The 21,005-nt window shown below is 43.5% G+C and overlaps 1 protein-coding gene across 8 annotated transcripts in view; it reads left to right on the top strand.

Annotated features, from left to right (window-relative positions):
• SFSWAP (splicing factor SWAP) overlaps nt 1-21,005 on the top strand; it is a 113,625-nt gene that overhangs the window by 8,619 nt on the left and 84,001 nt on the right. For all 8 annotated transcript variants that reach the window (XM_034435837.3, XM_034435839.3, XM_087880309.1 and 5 more), the window contains 4 exons: nt 2,107-2,195; nt 8,581-8,806; nt 10,174-10,289; nt 13,068-13,200. In XM_034435837.3, coding sequence (XP_034291728.2) covers nt 2,107-2,195; nt 8,581-8,806; nt 10,174-10,289; nt 13,068-13,200 — 564 coding nt within the window. The remainder of the gene's footprint in view (nt 1-2,106; nt 2,196-8,580; nt 8,807-10,173; nt 10,290-13,067; nt 13,201-21,005) is intronic.

Raw genomic sequence — 21,005 nt, 5'->3', positions numbered from 1 at the left:
ACTATATCAAGAGGACACAGCATGTACACCACTCTGTGAATTAATGAGTTAATTTATAGAAGTTACTACAGGGAGTCCTCGACTTATGACCCTAGTTGAGCCCAGCATTTCTGTTGCTAAGGGAGACATTTGCTACGTGGGTTTTGCCCCATTTTACAACCTCTCTGGCCACTGTTGTTCAGTGAATCACTGCCGTTGTTCAGCTAGTCACATCCTTGTTAAGTGAATCTAGCTTCCCCATTAAGTTTGCTTGTCAGAAGGTCACGAAAACTGTTCACATGGCCCCGGGGCACTGTAACCGCCATAAATACGAATCATCTGAATTTGGATCACATGATCATGGGAATGCTGCAACAGTCATAAGGGTGAAAAACAGCCACAAGTCACTTTTTTTAAAGTGCCGTTGTAATTTTGAACGGTCACTAAACGGACTATTATAAGTTGAGGACTACTTGTATATCCAGATGTTTGGATCACCACAATGTAAAAAAGGTGTTGCAACTCTAGAAAGAGTGCAGAGAAGAGCAAGAAAGAGGATTAGGGGACTGGAGGCTAAAACATACAATGAATGGTTGCTGGAACTGGGCATGGCTAGTCTCGTGAAGAGAAGGATTAGGGGTGACATGATAGCAGTCTTCCAATATCTCAGGGGCTGCCAAAAAGAGAAGAGGTTCAACCTATTCTCCAGAGCACCTGAGGATAGGACAAGAAGCAACAGATGGAAACTAATCAAGGAGAGAAGCAACCTAGAACTAAGGAGACATTTCCTAACAGAACAATTAATCAGTGGAACAACTTTTTTTTTTTTAAATTTGATTTATATGCCGCCCTTCTCCGGAGACTCAAGGCGGCTTACAATGCGTTAAGCAATAGCCTTCATTCTTTTGTATATTTTATACAAAGTCAGCTTATTGCCCCCACAAACTGGGTCCTCATTTCACCTACCTTAGAAAGGATGGAAGGCTGAGTCAACCTTGAGCCTTGGAGAGATTCGAACCAGCAGAAATTGCAGGCAGCTGTGTTAATAACAGGGTGCACTAAACCACTGGAGGCTCTTGCCTCCAGAAGTTGTGAATCCTCCAACACTGGAAGTTTTTAAGAAGAGATTGGACAACCTTTTTTCTGAAATGGTATAGGGTTTCCTGCCTGAGCAGGGAGGTTGGAATAGAAGACCTTCCAATTCTCATTCTATTCTATAAAACAAGAATTAGGCCTACCCTAAGATTCCCCCCTCCGAATACTGTACAGAATGGACCAATTTAGGCAGTGTGCTTGCAGCCAGTTTTCCAGGGTTTGGGATAACTTGTGGATGGGAAAGAGAATGCTGCCAACTTTAATAATAATAATAATAATAATAATAATAATAATAATAATAATAATAATCATCTGAACAATTTTGGCTATTTTAAGTGGCTGAGCTGTAGGTACTGATTTGTAAAAAAAACAAGCCACCCAGGTATCAGAGAAAAGACTAAATTAATGAATGAAATGTTAGCCCAGCGAGGTCCCTAGTTATTCCTGTGAATTAATCTAGCAAGGCAGTGCAGATTATCTCAAAAAACCAGGTGCTGGTGGCGTAAATACATGCACCAAGGATTTATCTTCTTGACAGTGAGAAAGGAAAAGTCTGCAGTCTGATCGTTGTAACCGAGATGGATTTCTCCCCACTTCCCATGACTCTTAACTTCCGAATGGCTGGTGTACACCCTTCAAAGACTCCTTCTTTTAATTGGTTCTGGTTGTTGAAGCGATGTTCGCTGGTACATCGCTCAGGTGGAACATCTGCAAACACCTGCAGCGTCAACTTTGCCGAGACGCATTAAGGCTCGATCCTGCCATGTGTCTTGGTCTCTTAAGCGATAGTTACGCCATCAGGTTAGCAAAAACATGTTTGTGTTCTTCAGCAGAGGCAGGCTTCTTAACCCAATAAAACAGAGGTAATGAAAGAAAAATTGGCACTGTAACGCAGCCTGGAAATATGCATATGGGGGGGTGGGGAATAGACTGCCAAGAAGGGAAACTTAAGCCGATGTTTTGTTCGCATTTAGTTTATAAAAGAGAGGTGGGGTTTTTTTGCATGATAGCGTGTTCTCTTCTAATTTATAGCGGCTGTAACCAAGGCAGAAAGCGTAGAAGAAAACGAAGAGCCATTTATCGCCCCTTTGGGACTGACTGTACCTTCCGATGTGGAACTGGTGAGTATGTTTTTTTTTTAATACAGATGAACACCATGGAGTATCTACAGCATCTTTCTTTCTGTAATTTTGAATAATGCAACAAGTAAATTCTGTCTGTTCGGAAATTCAATTCTGAAAGCAAGTGTTGTGGTCCGCCAGCAGTCTGCGGAGCTGGCAGCAGATTTGGACAGTGGGAAGGCTGGGGAGGAACATGGGCCAGTCCTGGAGTCAGGAGAAGGCCCAGTCGAGGGCTCTGCATCGGAGGCAGATGGGGCCAGCGCCATCTGGGAGCAATGCGCGGATTCCAGAGCCTCCAGAGGCTGACAGTAGAGAGGCAGAGGAACAGGGGGAGCCTGTTCCTAGTGCACGCATGCATTGCCAGAAGACAAGAGCAGCTGAAGCAAAAAGGACGACTTGAGAGTAAGGCCAGGAGATGATTGGCCCCTCCCAGAAGGCTTAAAAGAGCAGTAAAGGCTTTTGGGCTCTTTGTTGGAAAAAAAATATTGTTACATTTGTTTCTTGTCGGAGTCTCTTGTTTCTGAACTTTTGCCAAGAAAAGCCTTTGGCAGGGTGCCAAAGGAGACATAGGTTGGTGATAAGGCCGAAGGACTGTTTATGAAGAATTTGTTTATGTGTTCTGCCCAAGCTACAGACTCCAAAGAACACAGCACACACAAAGTCCGTACAAACCTTAGTTTATTAATTTAAATCAGTCTTTTCTGAACAAAGGCTGTTAATTGAACTTCATTAACAGCCGACAAGAATCCAAAGAATAATAAATCAATTCTGAGGCACAATATTTCAGATAATCTTACTGTGGTTGGCAGAATGCCCAGAAGCAATTTGCAGGAAAACTGATAAGAGAAACAAGAGCCGAATCAAACGTTTTCTGGAATCAAGATGCGAAGGAATGTGAACGAAGTTGTTTCCTGCAAATTGCATCAGTTGTCGTCCTTCCTTAAATAGGCTAGGGGAGTGGCCAATTGGCCCCAAGCCTTACTCTCGAGGAGACCTCCTCCTGAGAAGCCACTCCTGCCTTTTGGCAGCTCTGCACGCCTGTGCATCTTCTTCCTCTTCTCTTAAGGGAGCTTCTGGAGGTTCTGAAGGCCCTGGCAGAATCCCCGCCTCTGGCACCACATCTTCTCCAGCCTCCTCATTGTCTGACTCGAGTGCCAACTGCACAGACTGCTGGCGCAGCACTACACCAGCCTCCTCGCTGTCGGAATCAGCTACTAACTGCACAGGCCGCTGACGGGCCATAACATTAGGACTGATTGTGTCTGGTAATAATTACTTGGGCCTAGGTCACAACAGCTTCCTGAATATCTGGCTATTGCATTAATTGACATTGTTGGCAGATTTAGATTGTATAGGTAGTCCTTGACTTACGACCGTTAATTGAGCCCAGCATTTCTGTGGCTAAACGAGATACTTGTCCCTTTTTACGACCTTTCTCGCCACAGTTGTTAAGCAAATCAACAGCACTTGTTAAATTAAGTCCCACGGTTGTTGAGTGACTGTGGTTTCCCCATTGATTTTGCTTGTCAAAAGGCCGCAAAAGGGGATCCCACAACCGTCATAAATACGAGTCAGTTGCCAGACATCCGAATTTTTATCGCGTAACCATGGGGAGGTTGCAATGGTCAGAAGTGTGAAAAATGGTCAGAAGTCCCTCTTTTTCAGTGCCGTTGTAACTTGGAAATGGTCACTACACAAACTGTTGGAAGTCAAGGTAATCCTAATGTAGTTTACCTGGGAGTAAACCAAGAGTAAATCTCTTCTGGGCAGAGAGTGAGCTTCTCAACGTTTAGCACTGTGTCAGATACTATTGATATTGTAAAAGGATAGTTGGCCAACTGCAAACAATTGCAATAATAATGTTCTGAAGAGGAGAAAAAAAAACCCACCGTATTTTAGGAAATTTGTCTGTAAATCGGTAAGATTTACAGCCCTGGAATTATTTTCCCAGTCTGGCTGTTTCCTAGTTGAATCATTCTGTTGTAACTCTTTATTTTATGATCCAGATCATCTATTTTCTGTTTTTTTTTCCCCCTGATTTGGAGAGGTAGCACAACATTTTGCCTGCTCATTGCATTTTAGACGCTTGGTTCTCTAGCAGCTTTCCAATCCACCATCTGCGGAATAATTTAAAATGGAATAAGAGCTGCGTTTGCATAGACGTGAGCCCTTTTACGATTAAAACCCACATCAAATACAGGAAGCGGTCTTGCTCTCGTGACTTAGCGCTTTGCGATTTCAGGCCCTGTGCGAATATGAATCAAAGTCCTTTGATGCAGGAGTAGCAACTCGATAGTTTGAAATTCTGAAAGAAGGTTAACTTTTACGAGGGCACAGAACTCTTAGAACTCAAAAATTCTTTCAGATGTCCAATGGGGAAGGAAAAAAACCTTCTGTAGCCTTTCTCTGGTTTTGTTTTGTTTTGTTTTGGGGGGGTTTTTGGGGGGTTTTTTTTGCTTGTTTTTGTTTTTTTCCTTGGTGTGTGGAATTCGTTTTCTTAGTATTGCTACATACCCATATTTATGACTAGAGACTTTTTTTAAAAAAAAAAAACCCTCTTTATTAACAAATCATGGTTATCCACCCGAGATGACCTATATGTAAACTTCTATTAACATCAGAATTATTTGCTGTGATGGCGCAGTGGTTAGAAGGCAGTGTTGCAGGCTAACTCTGCCGACTGCCAGCAGTTCGATCCTGACCGGCTCAAGGTTGACTCAGCCTTCTATCCTTCCAAGGTTGGTAAAATGAGGACCCAGATTGTTGGGGGCAAGAGGCTGACTCTGTAAACCGCTTAGAGGGGGCGGTAAAGCACTGTGAAGTGGTATAGAAGTCTAAGGGCTATTGCTATTCCTTCCTTCTTTCCATCCACCCATCCATTGTACACAGTGGATAGAAGGCAGTGTTGCAGGCTAACTCTACCGACTGCCAACAGTTCGATCCTGACCACCTCAAGGTTGACTCAGCCTTCTATCCTTCCAAGGTCGGTAAAATGAGGACTCAGATTGTGGGGGCAAGGGGCTGACTCTGTAAACTGCTTACGGTGAAGCAGTATATAAGTCTAAGTGCTATTGCTAGTGTTACTGCCCTTCCTTCCCTCCTCCCTCCCTCCCTCCTTCTCTTCCTTCCTTTCCTCCATCCATCAATCCATGGTGTGCACTGGTTAGAATGCAGCATTGCAGGCTAACTCTGCTCACTGTCAGCAGTTCAATCCTGACCATCTCGAAGTTGACTCAGCCTTCCCTCCTTCTGAGGTCGGTAAAATGGGACCCAGATCATTGGGGGTAATATGTTGACTCTGTAAACCGCTTAGAGAAGGCTGTAAAACAGTGTGAAGCGGTATATAAGTTTAACTGCCATTGCTGTTGCTATAGCTCCAGTGTTTTCCCCTTAAGTCTTGTCACAAAAGCAGGGGTCTGTCTTAGATAGGCTTCAGGTATTTGAAAAGGGAGACGTAAATTTTTATGGGTGGCTCCATGTTCTTTTTTTTTTTTTATGATATTGTTCCCTGGCTGCCTTTGAAATTAACTGCGTGATTGCGTAAGAACTCTATAAACCTGTTATGAAATTTGTGTCCTGTGTAAATCACAGGATGGAGTGGGTTCATTTTGCCACCTAATTTTAGCACCTGCCTTTAAAACGCCTTGGGTGATGCAGCAGGCAAGTGTCAGGCTGGTTAGGACAGGTTTAATCTGCTTTCAATTATGGAAGCACTTTAGATGACTTCGGGCAAATCAATTTCCCTTGAACAAGCCTATCTAACTTGGAGGTTGACAGAGGAAAAACTGGAGAAAGGAAAGCATGTCACCCTGCTTGGATTTCTCTTTTTAAAAAAATGGGGTAGAAATTTAATAAATAGTACTTTTTAAAGAAGCTTTTCATGCAGTTAAGGCAGGGATCTGCAACCTTAAACACTCAGAGATCCATTTGGACCCGTTTCCCACAGAAAAGAAAACACCGGGAGCCACAAAACCCTTCCCGTACCTGACTATTTCCTGAGCGGCCACAAAACTAGCATATGTACTTGAATTAAAGATTCTGTTTTCTTCTGAAACTTTTCTTTTCTTGGATTTAGCCATGGTTGGCCTACTGGGGTCGAAAAGCTTAATAAATTGCGCGTCGATGGGTGTCACATATTGGCAGTTTTGACGCATATTTTGAGCGACGGAGCCGCAGCAGAGGGGTGAAAGAGCCACATGCGGCTCCAGAGCCACGAGTTGCTGACCCCTGAGTTAAGGGAAACAAAAGCTGACAGTGGGGAATACAAAATAAACAGTTCCCAGGTTATTCCTCTAAAAGCCTTACACGTTATAATGTTTCTCAGATGATTTGTGTCAGAATTCCAAGTAACACCCCCAACGAAAGAAAACTCCGAGGCTTGAGTGTCCTCAAAGTTCCATTTCATTAGAGATGTCATATTGGCACATCTGGGAAAACCCGAATCTGAAAGCTTCCAGGTTTTCCCCACCCAAAGGGAAGTCCAAGTCCCTTTCCCTGCACCCACATGTCCATCACATGGTCCAATCAAAGCATGGTCCCAACTGGAAATGCCTCCCAGTTCCATCCATCTAGCTGCAGGGTAAGATGTCCTTGACTCTCTGAGAAAGGAGTGTTATTATGACTACATATCACCCATGCTCCATACAATCCCCCCTCCCAGTTTCCTACAGCAGTAAATGTGGCAGGTCTGAAGGCCCAATACAAAAGAGATGGCTTCCAGGCCTGACAATTTGACTAGGGGAAACAAATGGGGGGGGGGATCGGATCATTGATTAAAGAAAAAGCACCATCCAATACAGATAGTCCTCTGCTTACAACCGTAATTGAGCCCAAAGTTTATGTTGCTAAGCAAGACAGTTGTTAAGTCAGTTTTGCCCCATGTTTACGATTTTTCTTGCCACAGATGTTAAGCGAATCTCTGCCGTTGTTAAGTTAGTAACACGCTGTTAAGTGAATCGGGCTCCCCCATTGATATTGCTTGCTAGAAGGTCACAAAAGGGGATCACGTGACCCCAGGACACTTCGACCGTTATAAATATGAGTCTTGCCGAGTGCGTCTGAATTTTGCTCACGTGGCTGTGGGGCTGCTGCAACAGTCTTAAGTGTGAAAAAAAAACGTCCTACGTCACTTTTTTCAGTGCCGTTGTAACTTCAAACGGTCACTAAGCGAACTGTTGTAAATCAAGGACTTCCCTGTATATTCTTCAAATAACATTCTTGTTGGTAAATGCTTCGTATCAAAGATTCACACTCCCTTTTTGGTGTATTTATTGCCCCGACCTTTCCTTTTGGCAACAATGGAAAAATCTGTGGTTTCGAGAGCCCTAAAAACGGGCGAGGGACCCCAGTTGCCAGTTAATGCCTCAGGTTTTATGATCGCACCCATATTGAAAAAGAATAAAACTGTAATGCGGACTGTTCGCGGTCAAAAAATGAAAAAAGGCGAGAAAATTGGCCTTTTTTCTGAGCTTTCTAATGACCGTTCTAATGGCCACATTTTTCCCCCCCTCCCTCATCTTGCTTTGCAATCATGAGATCCAGGAGCTTTTTTTTCCCAGAGTTTTATCTCTATAGCCTGCTGCTTATTGGATGACCACGGTTCACAAGTAATGCGTTATGGTTTCCCGCTTTTATTGTTGCAATTCCAGGCAGATGGAAAGATGATTTGATGGCTTTTTCTGCTCATCCACAGCCGAGCCGTGCTTAAGTTTTGGCATCGCAAGTCGCGAAATCACACCCTCGCCTTTGTCTTAAAACCAATTTGTGGTGTAAAATCTCTGCATTGCCCTGTTGTAATTGCGGCGAGGGAATATAAAGATTCACTTTTGATTTTCTCTTTGGCGATGCAATGCTCGGGAAAGAGCAGGCGGTTTGGCTGCTAGGGTTAAGATAATTTGCCACAGCGTGAAAACAGAAAAAAAACAAAAAAACAAAAAAGAGGGAAAGGAAGCCCCGAACCAAAAGAAGAACTGTATCTGTTAAAAGATAAACCTAAATGAACAGATAGTCAGTAAAATATTGGAATGTGCAGAAATGTGCAGGTTAACACATATGCTAAATGAGAATGAGGATTCGGAATTTTAATTGTGGTACAGGTGGCTAAAAAATAAATGCAAAAGTTAACTATTAAGGGGGACAATGCTTAACTATTTATGTAATCTATATATTATAGTAATACTATAATTCATAATGTAATAATCTATAAGTATCCTATGTTTTAATTTTAAAATACCTATGTAATCTATTAGATACCACTTATATAAGCATATAGCATGATTGCACATTGCCAAACCGAAAATGTTGAATTGTCATATATTGTTTACTTAATAAAAATCAATTTAAAAAAAAAGAGAAACCTAATTTTTTTTATCTCCCCCCCCCATAGCCCCCCACTGCCAAAATGCACGCCATCATCGAACGGACGGCGAACTTTGTCTGCAAACAGGGCGTCCAATTTGAGATTATGCTGAAAGCAAAACAGGCTCGCAACTCCCAGTTTGATTTCCTGCGGTTTGATCACTATCTCAATCCTTACTACAAATTTATTCAGAAAGCCATGAAGGAAGGGCGCTACGCTGCTTCTTCGGAGAAGAAAAAAGAGGAGGAAAAAAGTAAGCGATCTTCGTGGGTTCTTGTTTTTTAAAAAAAAAACACGGTATCAGGCGGGAGGCAGCCTGCAAGCTTGTGCGTTCCTTCCTAAATCACTCCAGCGTCTTTTGACAGCTGAGGAAGCTGTTTGCTAATATCTGCTGCAGATGTTTTAAGTCGGTTTTTTTTTCCCCCTTCCAAAGGCTATAGAGAGGATTAGAAGTTTAAATGCTTCGAATGACAGCCTCCCCAGGCATAACCCAACTTTTGGCAGCGTTTAAACCGAGTTCTTTTTTAAATCCATTTTTTAAAAAAACTGAAGTTTGATGCTTGCGTTTTTTAGATGGTTTTACTCCTTTGACAGGGACGCGGTGGCTTAGTGGCTAAGACGCTGAACTTGTTGATAGAAAGGTCGGCAGTTCAGCGGTTCGAATCCCTAGTGCCACGTAACGGGGTGAGCGCCTGTTACTTGTCCCAGCTTTTGCCAACCTAGCGGTTCGAAAGCACGTAAAAAAATGCAAGTATTAAAATAGGGACCACCTTCGGTGGGAAGGTAACAGCGTTCCGTGCACCTTTGGCATTGAGTCATGCTGGCCACATGACCACAGAGAATTCAGAATAGAATAGAGAATGGAATGGAAGAATGGAATGGAATGGGGAGGGAAGGGGAGAGGAGAGAGAATGGAATAGAGTAGAATAGAATAGAATTAAGAATAGAATAGGAGGAGGAGGAGGAGAGAAGAGAAGAAGAGAAGAGAATATAGTAAAAGGAGGAAGAAGGAAGAATAGAATAGAGGAGAGAAGAATAGAATAGAAGGAGAAGAATAGAATAGAAAATGGAATGGAACAGAGTAGAATAGAATAGAATTTAAAATAGAATAGCAGCATAGCATAGCATAGAAAAGAATAATAACTTTATTGTCACTTTGAATGTACATTAAAATGAAATTTCGTTGCATACAGCTCGAAAGAGTCACCACCTCTGATACACACAACATGAACATGACTCAATAAATAAATAGAAGTGAACTTAATGAGCATGACAAAATAAATAAATGGAAGTGAACTAATATAAGATGGGGATTACCCGTATTGCTATGGAAAATGGACGCTGCGCAGGGCGAGCTTGCCCAACCAGCATCGGTGCCTTCAAGGCAGCATCATTTGCAGCATTCCGAACGTCGCGTTGTCAATCACCACGGCAGCCTTTGAACCAAAGCTTGCCAATGCGGCGGCCTCTGCGGTGCCCCGGAATGGTGCCTAGATAGTTTTGTCTTGGCTTTGGGCTTTGGAACTCCTTCCTTTCAGGGCCCTTCCCAACAATGTGGCGCTCTGGAATACTGCCGTTTAAAAAAAAAAAATCTCATCCTTTCTGTCCTTCACTCGGCAGAAGCAATGGAAGATGGCGATGAAGATGATGACGACGACGATGACAATGAAGGCAATTATCTGCATCCCAGCCTTTTCGCTTCTAAGAAACGGAGCAGGCTAGAAGAGCTGATGAAGGTGATGCAGCCGGTTCCTTTGCTTTTAAAGAAACTTCCCAGCTGGTTTTAAATGTGCTGTCAAAGTTTGTGAGTTTCTATATACAGTAACTCCTCCATGCCTTCCTCCCCCCCTACCCCTTTGCTTGTCCTGTAAGGACCAGCCTCCTCCCCCCCGCCCTTTCAAGAAAGTATAGACCAGGGTTGAAATCCAGCAGGTTCTGACAGGTTCTGGAGAACCGGTAGTGGAAATTTTGAGCAGTTCAGAGAACTGGCAAATACCACCCCTGGCTGGAGTGGGGGGGTGTGTGTATAGACCAGGGGTCAGCAACCTGTGGTTCTAGAGCCACATGTGGCTCTTTGGGCCCTCTGCTGTGGCTTCCTGTCAGGTGATCCCACCACTGGCTCGCCCCGCCCCTTGCTCTGCCCTCCCAGTCACTCCTCGCCTGGCCTAAGAAGGTAAGGGCGACGGCGGGGCATGGAGAAGCGGCCAGGGCAGAGAGAGAGAGAGAGAGAGAGAGAGAGATGTCAAAAGGATTTTGTGGTTCTCGGTGTTTTTTAACAACTGGTTCTCTGCCCTAATGACCAGCTGGGTAGGCGTGGCTAGGGGGGTTTATGTGACTGGTGGAAGTAAGTGACATCGAGTTGGCCACGCCCACCCAGGTTTTGTGGCTGCCGGTGTTTTCTTTTCTGTGGGAAACGGGTCCAAATGATTCTTTTGAGTGTTTAACGTTGCAAACTCCTGGTATAAACTCTTGAAACTTTGTACTTCGAAAGGAACCTGTTATTGAAAAGAGGCGAAAGCAAGTCAGAATTCAAAGCAGGCTCCGAGGTCCCTCAGGGCATGCAGTCCAGGATAAAAGAAATTAAGAACCAGAGGACCCAGTTGTGGGGGCAATAAGCTGACTTTGTATAAATATACAAAAGGATGAAGGCTATTGCTTAGCGCATTGTAAGCCGCCCTGAGTCGCCGGAGAAGGGAGGCATATAAATCAATTTTTTTTAAAAAAAAGAACCCCTTCCAGCCATCCGATTGTGGATTCCACCAATCCGCAGGTGTGAAGATTTTTTTCGTGCCGGCCTCTCTGAGAAATGGATAAACCGTTTCTCAGGGCCGTCTTATGGCATTGCAATCCACATGGCCCTCCCCTTGTATTCCCCAAGAGGTGAGAAATTTCCAGGCATCTGAAGCGCCAGGCAACGGTTATAAATCAGGTGAAAGGTTATACAAGGCAAGAAATAGGATATCCCGGATACCTAGAAAGGAAAGAGAAACTAAATGTATCAAATCCAAACCCACCCACCCCCCTTCTTCCACCGAAGAATGGCAGATGCACGGATCTGACAAGACCCCTATTCCAGGTTACTAATGGTAGATAATGCCCTTCTAGGTTTGCACGCCATATGAAGTGGAGTTATTTTCCTCTTGTTCACTAGCAAAAAACCTTTGAGATTTTCCTTCCTTCACCTCTATTTAGGTGGTAGCTGTTTTCTACGATGACGTTTCAGAAGCCACTTCTCTGATCTCAACCCAGTTTCTTTCAGGGAGGGGACACAATTCAACGTTTTTCCCCACCTCTTTTGGATGGGCAATAAAAGCTCGATAAAAGTTAACAATTACAAAGAACATTCTCTTCGATTGGTAAAAATGATAAAACATTGTCCCTTCTAGTAATATTAGTAATAGCACTTAGAGTTATATACCGCTTTACAGTGTTTTTACAGCCCTCTCTAAGAGGTTTACAGAGTCAGCCTATTGCCGCCAACAATCTGGGTCCTCATTTTATTTACCCATCTTGGAAGGCTGAGTTAACCTTGAGCTGGTGAGATTTGAACTGCCGAACTGCAGGTAGCAGTCAGCTGAAGTAGCCTGCAGTACTGCACTCTAACCACTAGGATAGAGAGCCAGTTTTGTGCAGTGGTTAAGATGCTGGCCCAGAAACCAGGAGACTGTGAGTTCTAGTCCCACTTTAGGCAAAAAAGCCAACTGGGTGGCTTTGGACCCTTCACCAGGAGATGGTGAGTTCTAGTTCTAATTTAGGCATGAAAGCCGTCTGGATGTCTTTGAATCTGTCTCACCCTCTCAGCCTAACGCACCTCACAGGGTGGTTGTTGCAGAGAAAACAGAAACAAAGGAGTATTAGATATGTTCGCCACCTGGAATTATTTACAATATTTAAGGCATGATATAAATCAGATTGTCAAAGTCCCGACTAACGAAGCAAATCAGAACTACGAGGCCACTTGCTTCCTCAAAGAACTTCTTTATTGGGTACATCATTTCGGCACACTTAGTGTAAAACCAACTCTGAATCATTCCCACGGGTTCAGTATAATTAAAACAGGCAATAACCCCTTCCCGAAGTGTCACTGGTCACGTTGGCCAATTAGGTTAGTTGGCAGGCCCCTCAGGCACTCTCCTCCTCCTCCCTCCATCACCTGGCAGATGACCTTGGTTCCCACGAGAAAGATGTATGTTGTGTCTAGTAAGGCATTCCAACCTCCTTTCCACCTCCACCTCCTGCAACTGTGTGGCAACGATGAATCAGGAAAACGGCCTCTCTCTGGGCACGTTGATAATATAATCTGCTGAACAAAACTCCGTATTGGCGACAGGAAGGGCATCTGGCCAGTAAACAATCAGCTCCATTCAGTTGCCCAGACTCCACCCCGCAAAGGATTATGGGGTCATTAAGTGATGATGATGATTTCCAGCAAGCCATTTGAATCGTTTTGACATTGGGCAGTCAGGGTGAGGGAGTTCAGCCACCATGATGTCCCTTGTCTTTGCCCCCTGTAGCCGCTGAAGGTGGTGGATCCCGATCACCCGTTGGCAGCCCTTGTTCGCAAGGCTCAAGCCGAAAACGCCACTGCGTCTCAGGCAGCTGAAGGAACAACCACTCCGTTGTCCCAAATGGAATATTCTTCCGATCGTAAGTACATGCTGTTGATAAACGAGAATGAAGCCTTTCAGAAAGTCACTGTGCACAATGGGCTGGAAGAGACAACAGTGACAGCTACAGGTAGTAAGTCCTCGACTTATGGCTACGGTTGAACCCAACACTTCTGTTGTTAAGTGAGACATTTGTTCAACGGGTTTTAAACCCCATTTGACAACTTTTCTTGGCACCGTTGTTAAGTGAATCCTGCTAGTAACATGGTTGTAAAGCGAATGCCGATTTCCCATTGACTTCTCTCGTCAGAAGGTCACAAAGGGGATTGATCACAGGACCCAGCAAAGGTCATAAATATGAAACCAGTTGCCAAGCGTCTGAATTTTGATCCCACGGCCGTGGTGATGCTGCAAAGGTTATAACACTTCTCAGTGCCGTTGTAACTTGGAATGTTGTCACTAAACCACCAGTTGTAAGTCGAGGACTTTTACCTGTATTAAATAGGTAGGAGAGGTGCTTCTTGTCAAGCTGTTTGCATGCTTGCGCCGTTACCGCAGTGGTGAAATCTAAAATTTGTTACTACCAGTTCTGTGGCTTGGTGGGGGGGGGGGGGGGTAATGTGACTGGGTGGGCGTGGCCATTTTTTTTTTCTTTTAAAACCATTTTTTCTACAACCTCTTCGATGAAGAGGTTGTAACAAAATGCTTTCAAAAGGCTCTGACGATCCCAGTTGAGTTGCCTGACCGGCAGAGGCTTTTTTGTCTTTTAAAAGCCTTTGACGATCCCAGCTGAGCTGCGTGATCATCAGAGGCTTTTTTTTTTTACTTTTAAAAGCATTTTTTCGGCCGAAGAGGTTGTAGAAAAAATGCTTTTAAAAGTAAAAAAAACGCCTCTGATGATTGTGCGGCTCAGCTGGGCATGGGGGGGGGGGAGCAGGGATTTTTGCTACCAGTTCTCCGAACCACCCGCCTCCATCAGGTGATCAGGTGATCCGGTCCGAACCAGGAGCATTTCACCCCTGCGTTACCGCCTTTTCAGTCACATGTTGAGACCAGCGGTGGGTTTCACATTTTGTTACCACCGGGTTCGTCACTTCGCACATAAACCCCGCCTTCTGTGCATGCGCTTTGCTCGCTCACGCTCCTTCCGCGCATGCGCACACATCAGTTTCAGGAAAGGGAAGTTACTATTTGCTATCCGCAACTCAAGAGTTATCTCTCTAGAAAGAGCAATGGTGTCTCTGCTAATAAGGTCCAATCTCAGTACTAATAGAAAACAATCTCATTATTTTGGAGATACCGATAAGTAATTTGAGCCTACATGGGTATAAAATGAATTGGGTATTTGGAACTTCCAATTAAATAAGCTGGTATCTCGGAGCAGTTAGCAGATCTAAGGTTAAAGACGTGACAGGGGAATCTTATTTCATAGATGAATGAATGCCTTTTTGGAACAGAAAGATGTCGGGGGGGGGGGGGTTTGCAGGAAGGAGAGGCTCCTTTCCGGAGGGCAAAGTGACAGTGGGAGCTTGGAATGTCTGGTAGGCAGGAAGGGGGCAAAGTGGGACCCTCCCTAGCAATTCACATAGCAGATCTTGAGTTACGCTGATGATTGCTTTACTCCCATGCAGGTGGATTTGATTTAAATCGAGTTGATTTACATCACAATTTAAATCACTAGTAAAAAGGCTTGATTTAAATCAACTCGATTTAAATCATAATTTTTAAAGAGCAGCTGTCATCTCTGCTACTCCTTTGACCCACTGTTGACTCACCGATAGTCCCAGTGTTGCAGAATATACAGCCTCGTGCTACCTAACTAAGCTCCATTTCATGCTGAATAAACTACATTATTTATGTACCTTAAATAGAAAACTATCTCACGATAGTTTTTTACCTCAAAAGTTTTTTATTAAAATAAATTTGATTTAAATTAAAAAAAATCCGATTTAAATTTTAAAAAATCTGATTTTTTTTGATTTTTTAAAAAAAATCATTGATTTTTATCCACCCTGCTCCCATGATGGCAAACCTATGGCACGCGTGCCAGAGGTGGCACACACAGCCCTCTCTGTGGGCACGGGCACCGTTGCCAGCTGCTCTTGTGGTTTCCGGCGTGCACATGCTGTTCTTCGTACACACGGAGCGCCGGAAACCCAAAGGCTAGGTGGTCGGCATGTGCACCGGCCAGGTAATCTTTGGGTTTCCGGTGCTCCAGCGTGCGGGCACATTCCGGTTTGGGCACTTAGTGCCAAAGAGGTTCGCTATCATTGCTTTAGTCTGGCAAGATTCTGTCCTTAGGTAAAGGACATAAAGGCAACTACTCACAAGCATCTCCACATGTCGTTCCTGGTTCTTAGGGGCCCTGGCAGTTTTTCATGTGTAAAAAGATCCTTGCCAGCTCTGACATTAGTAGCCGTTCAAAGTTACAACAGCGCTGGAAAAAAAGTGACTTAGGACCATTTTTCACACTTAACGACTGTTGCGGCATCATCCTTAGGGCCAGGTGATCAAAATTCAGACGCTTGGCAACTGGCTCTTAATTTATGACGGTTGCAACGCGGTTCCCCTTTTGTGTCTGATGAGGAAAGTCAACAGGGAAGACAGATTCACGTAGCAACCGGGTTTACTAGTTTCACAACTGCAGCGGTTCACTTAACAGCTGTGGCAAGAAAGCTTGCAAAATGGGGCAAAACTCATTTAACAAATGTCTCCCTTGGCAAACCGAAATTCTGGGCTCGATTGAAGTCGTAAGTCGAGGACTACCTGTTACTTTCCCCGAATTCAGAATTTGGGTCGAGGGGGTTTCATCAGAGCAACTGCATTTTTAACAGATAACAGATTAACAGAGTTGGAAGGGACCTTGTAGGTCATCTAGTCCAATCCCCTCGCCCAAGCAGGAGACCCTAGACCATTTCTGACCGATGGCAGCCCAGTTTCTTCTTGAAGGCTTCCAGGGATGAAGCTCCCACAACTTCTGAAGGCAACTTCTGTTCCATTGGTTGATTGTTCTCACTGTCAGAAAATTTCTCCTTATTTCCAGGTTGAATCTCTCCTTGATCAGTTTCCATCCATTATTCTTTGTCCGGCCTTCAGGTGCTTTGGGAAATAGCTTGGCCCCCTCCTCTCTGGGGCAGCCCCTCAAATCTTGGAAGACTGCTATCCTGTCTCCCCTGGTCCTTCTCTTCACTAGACTAGCCATGCCCAGTTCCTGCAACCAGTCTTTGTATGCTTTAGCCTCCAGTCCCCTCATCATCCTGGTTGCTCTTCTCTGCACTCTTTCTAGAGTCTCAACATCTTTTTGATAGTATGGTGACCAAAACTGGATGCAGGATTCTAGGTGTGGTCTTACTAAGAATTTATAGAGTGGTATTAGTACCTCCCTTGATCTTGATTGTATCTCTCTGTTAATGCATGGCATCAGACCTCACTTAAATCTGTATGTTGTAAAACGGGTCCCCAACTTTTTTCGCTTTGCAGATCAGCGGGGGTGGGGGACGGCGGAGACAGGATGGTTCTCTCCCCCCCCCCCAATACAGCAGATGCACTTGCACAAATGGAGCTTCACGGGCCAACACACACCCCCAGTGCTTGCACAAATGGAGTATCGTGTGCTCATCTGCCATTTGCATGGCCCGATACTCAACAGGCCATGGTCCAGTACCAGGTCAAGGCCCTGGGGGTTGGGGACCCCTGCCTTAAAAGATGATCCCAAAGGTGCTTTTCCAGGAGGCAACTGGACTTTCTTGTTTTTTCTTTGAAGACCTTTCGCTTCACATCCTAGAAGCTTCTTCAGCTCTGACTGGCTGGTGGGGAATGGAAGGATTTATACTCCTTGCAGACAGTTTATCATTTTCATCATTTTAGAGGGTCGTTGAGACCACTTGGACGTTTATCTGTGTCGTCAGGGTCACCTGAGTGGCGCTCCCGGTTCTTGTAGTCTCTAATGTTTTCCCCCCTCTGGAAATCTATTCCTAATCCCACACCATTCAAAGGGTGTTCATTCCAAATTGTATAGCTAAAAGTGTCAGACTGCGATGCTATCTCAAAATTAAATGAATTTCCAAACTGCCAATCTTTAAGGAAATCTTTCTTTAATTGAGCACAGCCACCGGATCATGACTCCACACAGACAAGACTGACCTTTTGCACCCCAATCCCTCCCTTTCCGATCCCCAAATCTCTGCTTCTCATTGGCTATCTTCCAAGTCATTCTTCAGACTTCTTTTCTCGTCATTTCCCAGGAATGTGCCCCCTCCCCTCATTTCCATGACAACCCGACTTCAAAGGGATTTAGCAGGCAAAAGTTTCAGAGTTTATCTCTCGCTCTCCTCTGCGCTCTATGCCAGCGTTGAAACGCTGACAAAAAGTTTGTAAGTCCTTCCATTCCCCACTCTCCTGTCAGAGCTGAAGACGCTTCTTGGATGAGAAGCAAAACGTCTTCAAAAGAAAAAGACGAGAAAGTCCAGTTGCCTCCTGAAAAAGCACCTTTGGGACAACCATGGTCTGGATGACTGAGAATCTCTACAGACTTAACAGGTGATGTTTTCTTGATTAGGGTCCCCACTCCCACAATCAAAGAGCATATCTTTGTGGCTTGAGAAGATGCTGTTTAATACAGCCTCCCTGCAACCTGTCCGGATTTTTTTTCCCCCCCCAGGCAGTTTGGGATTGAACAATGAAGCTGTGGATTCAGAGTTGATAGTCCCGCTTGCAGGAAAAATGGCCTGTCATTCTCGAGTAGCAATAGTTGCACCCCGATGATGTATTTTTGTTCTTTTCCCATCATCCCGCTGCCCGTTTTATTAGACAAGTGGAGATGGATTGTGCAATATCGATATCCTAAACTCCACAAAGAGCAGAGTGGAAGGAGAATCAAATTAACGAAGACGGTTTCATTTCTGAAGGTTCATGCCATGCATTAGTCTACACAAATTGAGCATCAGAGGATATAGTTAGTAATATTTTTCATACTTCCCCTCTCCAGATGTGAGATAACGACAGCTTCCTATTAGTCTGTATTAGCATCAGAGGAACGGGGACTCTTACAGGAAAGGTTTTAGATTCTTGCTTTCTCAACATAATATCCGTGGAACCGTAATCATTCCGATTTAAAAAACCAGAAATCATCTGGGCTGCACTTATTTGGAGCTAGCTCGTTCTTGGTGTGGAACGTAAGCATTTAACCTTCCATTTGAGTCAAACTTTTTATTTTTCCTGGCGTTGCTTCCCTGTGACAATGCCTCAAAGATACTGAACGGAAGAGGGACCCGTCATCAAAACCCACATGTCTCGTAACAGCGGGAAAATGTTAATTTAGCTATATTTCTCCCCTGTAGGGGAAAAGGAAAAAAAAAAAATCAAAGCTGCTTCATTCGTTTCAGAAATACACCACCGTTCTTCCTTTAAAAAGGAGGTTACTAATCTATAGTTAGAAGACCAAAGATAGGATGATGCAGAATGGCAGAGAGGCAGACTCTTGACAGCATGCCATGAATAGTTTTTTTTCTTTTAAATATATGACTGGTTCAGTGAGAAATAAAACTAATATTGTTCATTTCTGTGATAAGGAATGCTACAGAACATTAGATACCTGGCCAGTGAGGGCCAACTTTCCCTGTGGCCTATTTTTTTTTTTTTTTTTTACAGCCAAGTTGAAAAAAAATGTCTAGGAATTGCTTCAGACTTCCCGAAATGACTGATTGTTTCACATAGGTTGGGTGGGTTGATTTTTTTTTTATTGGGTTGTTTTTATTACTGATCTCTAATCGTAAAGAATTTGATTTATAGATGTGATGAGGTGGACAGGCTCAATGGGGGTTTGTAGTTGGATGGCGATTTCTCTTATGTGGCTTCTCAGTTTCTCAAACTGGTAACCTACAAAGCTCGTGAATGTGATTTTTAAAAAAAATAACAGCTCAAAGTACAGTGGTACCTCGGTACTCCTTGTTAATTGGTTCTGGGAGATGTGATGAGTTCCAAAAACTTATGAGCATCGAACAGTTTTTTTCCCACAAAAAAATTTGAGTCACAAGGCAGCCAACACCAAACAAGTTTCTAGCTTGCGCTTTGAGTACCAAACAAACGAACAAAATCTTTATGTCAAAATGTGTTGAGTACCAAATTTGATGAGTTTCAAAGCAGTTGAGTACCAAGGTATGCAAACGTGAAGCAAAAATCAGTCTTAGCTAAATGCAGATGATGGAGAAGCAATTTGTGTCCTTTCCTTGCGTTGCCATCCACCCCTTAATTCGTTCTTGTGCTTCTAGCAGCGAAAGCTTTTCTTAATTAACTTATTGTAAACATTGCCTCGTCCTGGATAAATACTTGGTTTGAAGGAGTGCCTTAATTTCCATGCTTTCGTAGCCCAATTGCTCATTTTTCTGCATGAAATTAGTTGCATTGGAGATGCCTTCCTCACTCAGAAGGAAAAGGGCATAGAGGTTCACACTTTGCATTCCAGACAAACTTTTGCTCAAGCAATTTCAACTGGTGAATATCCAAAAGATAACTGATCTGATTAAATGATTTGGATACGGAAAGAACTCATTGTATACAGAGGTATCCTATAATTGGATTCCTGGCATCGAGATTATTATCTTTTGAAAGCTCAGAAAGAATTTTAAACATAATCGGTATATAATGATTCATATTTTGAGAGTAAAACATTTATTGATGATTTCCTGGCGGCTTATCCTCTCGAAAACATGTTTTTTTTCCTTTCTTTTGTTTATTAGTACTTCATATTTGTTACTGCAAATAAGTAACGTTATGGTAAAAGTGGAGGTGGGGGGAGGGAGTTGCATAACTTTCTCCAAAGAACATTTGTCTCGGTTGTCATTGTTAGTTTTATCTGTTCTGCAACACCGAATGAATTTGTAAAGTGAGTCATTTATTGCACATTAAATATTAAAATGAGTTAAAGGCCAGCTGAGCAAAGGGCGTGATGCTAATCACCGAATAGTCATCTTAATAAGAAAATGAGGTCTTGCAAAAAGAGAGAATTACTTAAGAGGGCTGTAGAAAATTACCATAACTTTAAAAAAAAAAAACCCATAATAAAATAGAAGTGGCATTTACGATCTTTACAAAAGATTATCACAATCTTGGAATTGAGAGGAAGCGCCTTGTCCATAGACTGAGGTGTCATCTTTGTCTGGGTGATTATTTTCAAACATTCCAAATTTTATTTAGTGGGAGAACATCCAAGAAAGGGATATCAGGAGTGGCCATATAATTCTTTTCTATAGGAAACTGCCTTATGTGATTTCAAATGCTTGTTCCTCAAGGGCCAAATTATCGGTGTGAGGGGCAGCACATAACTTTAATAAATGAAATCGTCCCAAAGGTGCTTTTTTTTTTTTTTAAAGGAAGTTTATTTGCTCTTTTTTTTAAAACAAAAAACCTTTTGGGACAACCATGACCTGGATGCCTGAGAATCTCCATAGACAAATGAAATAAAGCTTGATATTGTCTACTGGTCGCAGGCAGCAATCTCGTCTCTAGAAGCTGAATTTGTAGGCAGAGATTTTCCATCTCTGACTTGGTTCTCCTCTGCCAGAAGACTTTGTCATGAGCTATGGAAACTTGAGAGGGGCACGGTAGCTCAATGGCTAAGACGCTGAGCTTGTCGATCAAAAGGTCGGCAGTTCAGCAGTTCGAATCCCTAGTGCCGCATAACGGGATGAGCTTCTGTGACTTGTCCCAGCTTCTGCCAACCTTTTCTACCTGTTCGAAAGCAGGTAAAAAATGCAGGTAGAAAAATAGGGACCACCTTTGGTGGGAAGGGAACAGCGTTCCGTGCACCTTTGGCGTTGAGTCATGCCGGCCACATGACCACGGACA

Source organism: Pantherophis guttatus, chromosome 17, assembly GCF_059756535.1.
Source record: "Pantherophis guttatus breed Tessera chromosome 17, ASM5975653v1, whole genome shotgun sequence".
In the NCBI taxonomy this organism is placed as follows: Eukaryota; Metazoa; Chordata; class Lepidosauria; order Squamata; family Colubridae; genus Pantherophis; species Pantherophis guttatus.
Note: the sequence above shows the minus strand (reverse complement) of the source record. Positions and strands in the feature narration are given on the sequence as shown.